This window comes from Colossoma macropomum, unplaced genomic scaffold (assembly GCF_904425465.1).
Source record: "Colossoma macropomum unplaced genomic scaffold, Colossoma_macropomum, whole genome shotgun sequence".
In the NCBI taxonomy this organism is placed as follows: Eukaryota; Metazoa; Chordata; class Actinopteri; order Characiformes; family Serrasalmidae; genus Colossoma; species Colossoma macropomum.
Window position 1 is genome coordinate 13,298,313 of NW_023494808.1, and position 11,532 is coordinate 13,309,844.

Sequence of the window (11,532 nt, forward strand, 5' to 3'; positions counted from 1 at the left end):
CTGAAGAGAAAGTTCCTCTGGTCCTCATCTGAGCCCAGTGTGCAGTACTTTCTTACAGATTAAGAGTCCCGGTGGTTAGTTGAATTATGAAAACCCTTTGATTTTATGGTGGAAAACACATGGGCACGGCTTTGGAAATCACTTGCAATCTGAAGTTTCTCCCGCAGGGAGCGCTGTTAGCGTGCAAGTCATCGCAAATCTGCAGCAGAAGTAGTTCATCAACGCAAGTGTCACAGCAACATTTATTAAAATGACAGATGAAGAAGTTCTCAAAAGATGTTGAGTTACTCAATATCACATTATATAATATGTGAGTTTTATTAAAGATTTTTATTAGAAGGCATATAGATTAAAATAGAGTAGAAAGTAGGTCAGAACTGCCAGACACCACGTGTATTTTGGGCAGGTGGGGTGGGGGGTGGGTATATTATGGATAATCACAGTATTTTCACTAGAAAACATAGTACTTTTTTTTTAAATATCCCCCAGGGCTGTGTTTCACCTCCCAGCACAGGTACACCAGGGGTTCAGTTGTCGATGGCTTGGTACAAGTAAAATGGGAAATGTGATGAACTGAAAATATGGACTAACTGGCCACAGTTGAGTTTGGACTGGATTGGGAAATACTGAATTAGAGGGTTACTAATATTTCAGAAAAGACATCATATTTATATCTGCTTTTTCTCCTCAGGTACCACTTTCACTTCACTCCATTCTATTCCACTTTCATCTTCAGGACATCTTTCCTCAAGACATTCCACATCTTCAACACATCTTCCTCTTATCACACCAGTGGATAGAAAAATGGGCCACGTCTCCTCAACACCTGTTCACGGGGAGGTGACGACAGTGAGCAAGAAACAGTTCATCCGTCTGCTCTCGCCTGACGCTCTTTCAGCCCAGAGAAGAAAGCTCTTGAAACCTCCCTCAGGACATCACTTCGAGGGAGTTACTGTCCGTACCACCACCACACGAGACCTGGGGAAAGAGCAGTCTGGTGCCGGCCCTTCTTCAGGAGCTCACGAACCAACTGTGAGCTCCACACCAATGGACGCATGTGCTGATGTGCTCTCAGACCAGGCTACCAGCACGCATGAGATGGTCCTTAAGGACGCCTCCACCAATGAGCTGCTCAGATTGTTGGGCAAGTTCTTGTGCCGCCGATGCCGCCTGCTCAAGGACCTCTCTCCTGAGGACCCTCTGATGTGGCTTCGCATGGTGGACATCTTTCTGCTGCTCAGCAAATGCCAGCGTCAGTGCTTCATTGTCCCAGGCAGCGTGGTCTTCCTGTACATGCTGTGCCGTGACACAGTCTCGGCTGAGGTATCCAGCATGAGGGAACTGCAGGCTGTGGTGCTCACCTGCTTCTACGTGGCATACGCCTACATCGGCCATGAGCTCGGCTACCCAGTCATGCCCTTTATAGTGGAGGACAACAGCACCGTCTTCTGGAAGCGGACTTTGGACATCACCAAGCGCATGAGTGGCAAGATGCTGCAGATCAACGAAGACCCACAGTATTTTGCCGACGTCTTCACTGCCCTGAAGAATGGAACAGATCATTGAAGGATCAAATTGGGAAAAGGGTGATGGAAGGGAACAGTGAAAAGATTCAGACTCACATAGTTTTAGCATTTTTTATATTTTCAAATTACATTAAAGAACCAAAACTACTCAACACCCACACCATTCTTCAGCGCAAATGGAGACAAGTAGGTGAGTATTTTAAAAATAGGGTGTGCATAATGACAAAATGGAAAACACAGAGAAGAGATGGGAAGGCCAATGAAGTAAAACAAATCAAGTAACACTAGAGGAACAGCAGGACACATGACATTAACCAACCTCAACAGGGAACAAATGCAAGACAAAGAATATAAATACAGAGACAGGAATCAAGGAACAGCTGGACACAATAATTAACAGGAGGGATTACAGATGAATGACGTAAACACACTGGCTAGAGGACGGAGCTAGGGTGACCACAAGATAAGACCGAGGTGGAGAGAGAAATGGGTGGAACCTCCCCAGTGGAAACCGTGAAGCTATTGAGGTGCGAAAGCAAACTCCAACAAGGCTAAGCCCTAAGTTGAGACTAAGTTCACAGCAGGAGCTGAGATACAGGAGGAGCTTAATCAAGACAGGATCGAGGACAGATACTGTGAGACTAACAGGGGACTGCAGCTGGACTAGGAACTGGACAGACACAGAGGCAGAATACTGGATATGCACAGGATACTGGGAGGCAGGCTAAGCAGGAAATTCACAGTATTAAAATATCTAAAGGAATATGATATTAATTATCCTTTTACCAACATGAAAGCAAAGTAATATCGTTACAGGCTGACTGGAGGCCCCAGAAATGACTACAGGGATGTTTTTAGACAAAGGCAGGGCAGTCCATACATTATTGGAAGCAGACTGCTGGTGTGCCAAGGGACTGCAAACACTATTGTAGCGATAGTTTCAGCTATGAGCAGGACGTCTGGATGGTGGCACATTCAGGTGCAGAAACAGACATTTTAGAAGTGATGTTTTCATCCACAGGCAGAACTTCTGGAACAGGAATACCTTCAGGTACGAGCAGGAAGTTCATGATAGCGATGTCTTTGGCTGTGGCCAATAGCTCTGGGGCAGCAGTGCCTTCAGTTCTTGGGTCAGGGGCACCTGCCATGCAAAGGAGAGGCACCATGAGTGACAGCAGGCCAGGCAACAGTGATGTTTTTCTAGTATTTCTTTTGTATTTGGTCAGTGAGCATTCTAATGGGATAACAATTCATTTGTGTAGTCCGCTGTAGATGCTTACCAGGCCTTTAATTCATAGTCAACTAAATATCTACGAAAACCAGTATGATGAAGTTCATTTTTGCTAAGGTAGCTGTTGGATTTGTTATAGTAGTGCCAAGTGGTGTACATTCACTTTCATTGCTGCATTTCAGGGGCATTATTGTAATGGAACAGAGTGCTAGAGACAGTGATAGAGAGAGATATTCATTTCTCTGTTTTTTAGGCATAGTAGGTTGTTGATTTTGTTAAAATAGTGATATACATCATTTTGAGTTTGGACGAGGGCTCAGCACAGCTGTGTTTTGCCTGGAGCAGCAGGCCAGGCAACAGTGATGTTTTTGGCGTGGCAGACCCTCAGGCCTTGAACAGGGAAACTGCAGTGGTGAGCAGGAGCCCTGTGGAGATTTCATGTGGAAAATGGAGCTCAGACAATGAGGCGGCAGTGTCATCAGAAACAACTGTGAGCAAGGACACTGGGGAAGTGGAGCTTTCACTTGTGGTAGTGGCAAAACCTTCAGCTGTGGGTAGGAACTGTACATTGGCAGTGACTACAGGGAATATATTGGCAAGATTTTCTGCAGAACAAGCAGGACGTCTGGAGTGGTGATGCCATCAGCTGCTGTGGAGCAGTGGTACCTTCAGGTGCAAGAAAAAATACTGTAGTTGCAATGTTTTTGGTAGAAAAATAGAGATATGGAGCCAAGACTAGTGGTGATGCCACTAGGCAGAAGTTCTAGTGTGGTGGTGGAGATTTGTGCAGGACTGCTACAATGATGGCACCTTCAGGCATTTACATGGACACTGAAGACAGTAGAGATGAAGATGTCAGCTGTGGACAGGAGCTCTGGAACAATGTTACCTACAACCATGAGCAAGAGCACTGGAGCGGTGGCACACTCAGCTGCAGGAAGGTATTCTATAGCAGCAATGCTATGCACTCACAGACTGTTGTGATGATGTTTACTGGTATAGACAGAGGTCCTGGAGTTGGAAACCGCAGGAGCAGCTGCAGGCTGGGTGGTGATAATGCATTTGGCTGCAGGCACTGAGACTAGAGCTGAGGGTACAGAGACTGGAGCACAGCAGTGGAGCTTTCAGCTATAAGCAGAGGAAGTGGAACATCTGCTACAGGCTTAGACAATGGACATGGAGCAACAACGTCATCAGCTATGGATGGTGCCTTCAACTGTGAGCTGTCACACTGGACACATTCAGGCACAGGTGCGGAGACATGCAGCAAAACCCTCAGTTATGGGCAGTAGCAGTAGCACCTGCAGTCATGAGGAGGAGTTATTGAGTGGTGACACCTTAAAGCACAATCATGGTGACTGTAGAGGAAACCATTGGTTGTTGGAAGGAACAGCAGGACCTGCATCTGTGAGAAGAGGCACTGGAGTCACAGTGATGATGTAGTTGTGTACAGGATTTCTGTAGCTGCAGGCGTAGAAAGGAGACTGTAGTTAAGACCTTTTACTTCCTAATAGAACCTCCGAAATGGTGGAGGTGGCTTCATGGAGACTTTAACGGCAATGGCATTAACTGGGCAAGACCTTTGTAGTAAAGCCACAGGCAATGCTGACTATATGCAGCAGCCCTGGAGAGGTGGCGTTTTCAGCTGCAGGAAGGACTTGTAGAGTGGCGGTGCTTTTAGGTATGTGCAGACTGTAGCAGCTACAGGCTTCCAGTTGCAGCATCCTTCTGGATTAGCAGCACACTCAGACGAGGCAGGACCTTCAGGACCTTCAGCACCTTCAGCGGTGATGACTTCAGCTGCAGGCAGGAATTCTTGACTGGCAGTGGAAATGCTATCAGTTGTGTAAACTGCTTCCCGGGCGCTGCGGATAGGGCTGCCCACCGTTCCGGGCAAGTGTCCTCACTGCCCCCTAGTGCATGTCTTCACTAGTGTGTATGTGGTGTTTCACTGCACGGATGGGTTAGATTGCTGAGGTGAAATTTCCCCATTATGGGACTAATAAGGGTCACTTAATCTTAATTTTGATCTTAAAACATGCTCTGGAGTGGTGGCGTCTTTGGGGAAAAAGCATGGACATTGCATTGGCGATGTGTTTAACTGTAGACAGGACATCTGGAGCAACAACCTATGTGCAATATTTAAGTTTCTTGCAGCTGCCAGCAGGAACACTTGAGTAGCAGCATTTTCTGACAAGAGCAGGGACACATTCAGCTGTGGGAAGGAGTCATAGAGTGGGACTGCTTTCAGGTGGGTGCACAGGGATCATAGTGGCAATGTTTTCAGCTAACAGCAGGATCTCTGAAGGCCAAGTGGAGGCCTCTGGTGTGGTAACAGTCTTGGAGGTGGTAATAGCAGTGCCACAGACCACCACCTTCAGTGGTGATCAAGGGTACTGGAGCAGTGGTGCCTTTACCTGCAGGCATAGAGACTTTTAACAGTGAGCAGGGGCAGTGGAGTGACTTTAGCTACAGACTAGACTGGCTGTACTGGCTGTCACAAGCAGGACCTTTGTCATCTTCAGTGGAGATGCCTTTAGCTGCAGTTAGGAATTCTATACTGGCAGTGCCTTCAAGTTTGGGCAGAAGATTTGCATCATGTTGCTATGAGCAGAGACATTAGAGCAAACTCATGGACAAGGAGGAAGTTCTAGAGTGGCAGTGCTTTCAGGAGCACACAAGGATTGAAGTGGTGATGTCTTTAGTTTCAGGCTGGAGCTCTGAAGGCCAAGTGAAGGCCCCAGTGGCATCTGCATGTTGGGCTGCGGTTTTACCACAGGCACTCCGACTGGAGGGATGGCACTGTCAGCTGCTAACCGGGGCTCTGGAGCACTGGTGCCTTTATGTGCAGAAACAGAAACTGTAAGAGTGACAGCTATGAAAGGAGCTCTGAAGTAGTGGCTCCTGCAGTCACAAACCAGGACACTGCCATTTGATGCAGGCATGGAAACGATAGTAGCAATGCCTTTAGCTGTGGCCAAATGCTTTGAAGTGGAGGTTCATTTAGGAGGGAGAATAGAGAGAAGTGGAGATGCCTTCAGCTGTGCTCATGACGTCTGGAGCAGCAGAACCTGCAGCCACGAGCATGTAAAGTGGAGTGACAGCACTTATAGGCGTGGTCATGGAAAGGGCCAAGTCAGTGGGAGGCCATTAGAGGTCTGAGGAGCTGCTTAAGGCCAGTTAATATTAGTTCTTTATGCTGCAAGCATGGTGACTCAAAGGAACGCACCTTTAACCGTAAACAGGATCTCTGGAATGGTGGTACCTTTACAGCCCGCCTTGAAAAGGTCTAATCCATGGAGAGGTTAATGGAGGACCCAGGAGTGACAGCATGCCTGGCAATTTATATTAAAATCAATTCAGTGACTGGAGATGGCATCAAACAGCAGCATGTCAGGCCAGGCACCCTTGGATTTGTAAGATTTTCTTTGTAAGACTCAAAAACTTAAGACTTTGTCAAACTTGTCAAGATCATATGGTGTAACCATTGTCTATGATAGAAATATGTCCTGCATTGGCTATTTCTCTGCTTTTATAATCAATTCGTAATTTATAAATGCACTTTATTACAGGTTAATTTGGCACAGAGTGTTCGCATTTTAAATCTTTTTTTTCTGCGATTTCAATAGACAATTTGTCCAATTTAAGGAGAAAACAAACTTCATGAGAAAATAAACAGCATTTTAAATTCTTTCCTAGATACCACAGAATGTAATATTAAATTACCTGCAATATCTACGTTTTTTGCTAGAAGGATATAAAGCTGTAAACAGGCTGTTTGTGTTATTGTGCCTTTAAGCCTAGTATATGTAAATTCTTAAGTGTTTAATCAGTCTTTAGAAAACAAAAGACAGCCTAATTTATCCAGTTTATGGTAAGTATTTATGTACACAGTGTATTTGAAGCTAAGTTTAACTAATCAAATATAAATACCTGTTCTTTTAGTTTAATATAGTACAGTAGTATAAATACAGATGTTTTTCATTTACTTGATCGGTTCTCCTCACAGCCAAAGATGCCACATACTGAGAGCCGCTCATTTTGTAGCCAAGGTGCCACGTTTGGTTCCCCTGCTCACGGCTGCAGACACCAACAGCTCCTGTTCATGGCTGAAGACGTCATCGCTACAGTCTCTGTTTAACAGCCACAACCAGGGTCACTGGAGAGGTGATGCCTTCAACTGTGGGCTTCACATCATTAGGGCTGCAGATGTTTCTGTGTTGTCCACTTGGTCTGCAGCTGCTCCTGACTCTTCCAGTGAACTCCTTATTGTTGAGGCCTTTAGGATTAGAGGCCCCAGGAGCAACTGATTCAAAAACCTCATGCAGCGTGACGAAGAGTCTGTCTATGGTAGCCAATGCAAGACATATATCTATTTCTGTGTTTTTATAATCATGAATTTAAAAATGTAAGTAGGTTAATATAATTTTGTTTGGCACATGTTTACATAATATATGAAATTAGTATTTAAAACAAAAGTGTCGCATTAGCCTGATTTGTGTTAATATTTTCTGTGCATTGATACACAGTAAACTTCAGGTTAGTCACGGTTTAACTAAGTTTGTTTAATTTAAATATACAGGCTAATATTTAATGTTTATTATTGAAGAATTACATTTTAAAAACACTATCAGTGCAGAGTCAAGATTTCCCTCACAGTCAAAGATGCCGTGCACTGAGAGACGCTCATCTTGCAGTCATAGTGTTGTGTTAATTGACTCTGTTAGCGGCTGCAGATGTCAACAGCTCCTGCTCATGGCTGAAGATGATCACTACTACGGTCTCCACCTGAAGACACCAGCACTCATGAACTCCTGCCCACAGCTTAAGGCTCCACCACTACAGTCTCTGTTCAACAGCCACAGCCAGAGTCACTGGAGAGGTGGAGCCTTTAACTGTGGACTTCACCATCATTAGATGATAAAATGAGGCATCATACAGCAGCAGGACAAGCAGCCTTGGACACATTTAGAAGGTTTGTAAGACTGTGAACTTTAACCTTGAGCTGCTATGTAGTTGCCACGTAAAGATGTCATGTGATATGACCTCAACAAAACAATGGCATTTTTAATAGAGTCTTATTATTTAGTTTTAGGTGCATATTTAATATATAATTATTGTAAACTGTTTTGTTTAGGTGGTTAATTCTGTTCCTGTTAAATTGATTAAAATCAAAAACCTCATGCGGTGCGACCAAAACCACATGGTGTGACCACTGTCCATGGTCAATGTATATCTTACATTAATACCATAGAGTGTTTCTGCATTTTCAAACTTTTTTAGAGTAATTGAAGTGATGTTGTTCTACATGTTTATGTGGATTTATTGACTAATAACATTTTCAACCTCTCTCTGTTCCTCAAACAGGCTGTTACTGGTGTTGTGCCTGTAAGACTCATATATGTATGTAAATGATCTCTGTATTGACTGACGTGTGAATGGGCGGAGCTAAACTATGGTCATATATAAACGTGTTCATGGATGTAAGACACAGCCAAGTTTAATTAATAGATCTACTTTTTCAGCTTAGTGTCCATCTATGGACTCTATAGACTGTATGGATTGGTGATGGTATGTAAACTTTTACAGCTTTTACATAGTACATAAAATCAGTGTTGAAAAGAGTCCTATTTGACTGATTTGTGCTGCTGATACTTTATGTTAAGTGATACTCTGTGTGCTTTAGTCTAGTCAGTTAGTCTAATGTGAATATATTGAAGTTTTAAGTCCTTGATCAGTAAAGATTCTCTACACAGATAAAGACGCCGCAGACTGAAAGCTGCTCATCTTGCAGCGAAGGAGCCACGTTAGCTGAAGAGATCCCACAATCCACCGCTGCTCTGTTCTCCATGTATGTGGCTGAAGGTTCCTTGTTCCACCTGAAGACGTCACCACTACAGCCTCTACCTGAAGACACCAGCACTCCAGAACTCCTGCCCACAGCTGAAGGCGTCACCACTACAGTCACCTCCTGAGGCTTCCAGTGAACTCCTCATTGTTGAGGCATCTGAGTTTGAGGCAGCTGCAACAAACACCACAATGGAGGCTTCAACCAGGAGCTCACAGCCACCCACTGCTTATCTGAACCTTCCTGTCTTGGGGAGCTGATGTTAGAGTGAACTGTCCTGCCTCTGACTGTAGATTCAGTTTAAGATACAGAAACAGTTTTTAGATATAATTGTAACTCATCATATTCTGACTCATGATGGTCAATCTTGAACAATCTGTATGATATATTTGTTAATAATATTAGTTTATTATATAATAAAGCTGACAGTAAACTTTTATACTCATCACAGTGTGTTGCTTGTTTGTTTTGATGCTCTTGCAACAAAACTACAAATCTTTGCACATCTGGAGAACTGAGGGAAGTTACTGTTTACAGGCTTTTTATAATAATTATTAACTCAGTTTTGGGTTCAGAGCTCAGTTTATATCTCTTTAAATAATCCACATTGACACATTTCATTCACTCTACTTACCCTACATTTCCCTCAATGCTGCGTCTCACTAGTGATGTATTGATAATAACTTTTGAACAGGCCATGATTTCTGTTTTCTTCAGTTTGTCAACAAATAAACAGCCGTTGTACATTAAACTGCAGAACTGTGTTCTCTGTAGACGACGTGTTCACTAATTTTCAATCAACTAAACATGTTATTTGACCAGGGTGAGGTCAAACCATCAGAATCTGAAGGAACAGCACCTTTGAAGAACAGCCAGTCCAACTTTCAGCCCTCCAGTGTTTGGACCCACATAGAGTTTACAGCTGTATGCAAAAGTTTTGGCACCCTGGTCAAATGAGATGTGTTGTTTGTTGAAACTAAGTTAAGACTCAGCTTTGTAGATACAGAGAACGACTAATCATGAATGATGAAGAACTGTTTTAAAGGAACCCTGACTGTTAGGCTCTGAGTGCTTTACATAGTTTACATGTACAATCCTATTAAAATATGATGTAAAATCCAAACGGAAAAGTTTTATTTATTATAAAAACATTATAAAAACATGATAAACATTAGTTGGTTGTCGTTGTCGCGATGCGATGATGTCATACAACTGCACTGAAATCTGTCCTACAGAAAATACAGAAAAAGTCTTTCTCTTTGGTGATGATGTCACACCAGCTCAAGTCTGGAAGACTGAATGATGTATTTGAGTTAAATTACATGGTGAGCTTGTTGTTCTTTGATCAAGAGGAGACAGAAATGAAACAAACTGAGTGAAAAGCTGTAGAAATGAAGGCGACTATTTTGAGTCGTCCTTTTTAGATTAAATAAACTCTGAATAGACTCTCAGTAACATAACAACATATCAGTGATGTAGCAGCAGTGAAAACATTCAGTAGATCATCAAAAGACTTTTCAGTAAGATTCATTTAGAATCTGCTGAATTCAGTAGTTTTTCTCTTTATTTTGAGTGTTTAAGTTCAGATCTGTAGATTTTAACCTGAGAGAAACTGAACATGTAACAGGTTTAATACAGACCATCTCAACATCCTCAATATGCTGTTATAAACACACTGACACCATCCTGAACCTGGAGCTCCACTGGATTAGGGTTAGGATTAAGGCCAGGGTGATATCACTGAACACTGTGGTGGAGCTGATAGAAAGAGGATCTACATGGCAATGAAATCAGGCAAAATTAAAGAAAACAGATCAGAAATGAAGTTTCATTTTGCAGAATCAGCCCTGGTTATACAGCACATTGGCAGCATTAGAGTGTAGAGCCTTTTTACAGGTGACTCATGTAGATTTCAGGGAACCACATTTTCAGTACAGTACAGTACAGTAGTGCTGTCAGTAGTGCACTAACTGGATCAGTTAGAGTGTTTGCTAAAAGGCTAATTAGAGGGGAAAATGGCAGTAACTAAGTGAAATATGATGGTAACTGAGATAAATATTCCAGTATCTGAGTTAAACATGTGAGTGTCTGAGTGAAATATGTCTGAGTTAACTAAGTTAAACCTGCCTGTGTCTAAACAGAATATTTAGGTTTAAACTCTACATTGGATTTGAGTGGCTTTGAAACTCTATATTAATCAAAATAATAGGAACTTGAGTCACAAACCAGCTAGAAAATTATTCGAGTATGAAAGAACAGCACATCCAGATCATTAGTCCACTCTTTGTGTGGATCTACACTGTTAATAAAGATAAATTTACCCATAAATCTGTTTATCATTCCTCTCTGGATGATTCAGATAAATCTGTCTTATTTTGTTCACTTTGTGTCAGTTTACAACTACAGGACTGGTATAATAACTTTTTTGATAGTTTTATTTTCTGTTTTCATTAATTTGAATGTGTAAAACTGAATAAACACACACAGGACTTTGTTTCAGATGTGTTTATTTTAGCTATTCTATGAATTCTGAACACATAATGCTTTATAAATGCATTTATAAGGTATGTTGTGACACACATGACCTCATTGTGCTGGACGTAAGACTGTACAGGTGCTTATATACACTTTGTGAGTTCAGGTCTTCAATATGAACTATGATTTGGTCTAATATCTTGACGGTGACGTGACTGAGAGCTGTTCACACAGACATCTGGGTCTGAACCCCTGATGATCAAGCCGAGGGCGACAGCGGCAAGGAAAAACTCCCAGACGTGAGGAAGAAACCTTGAGAGGAACCAGGACTCAGCAGGGGAACCCATCCTCCTCGGGTCGACACCAGACTGTAAAGACTGTGGAAGCTTCATCATCAGAAACGGAAGGTAGGGATGGACATTTGTAGGGTGTTAGACTAGAGAGGGGGGGTT

At 42.8% G+C, this 11,532-nt stretch overlaps 1 protein-coding gene across 1 annotated transcript; it reads left to right on the top strand.

Annotated features, from left to right (window-relative positions):
* The first annotated feature begins 804 nt into the window (after positions 1-804).
* LOC118797990 (cyclin-dependent kinase 5 activator 1-like) lies at positions 805-1,566 on the top strand. The gene has a single exon (XM_036557286.1). It carries the CDS (start codon positions 805-807, stop codon positions 1,564-1,566), a length of 762 nt encoding a protein of 253 aa, XP_036413179.1.
* The last annotated feature ends 9,966 nt before the right edge of the window (positions 1,567-11,532 follow it).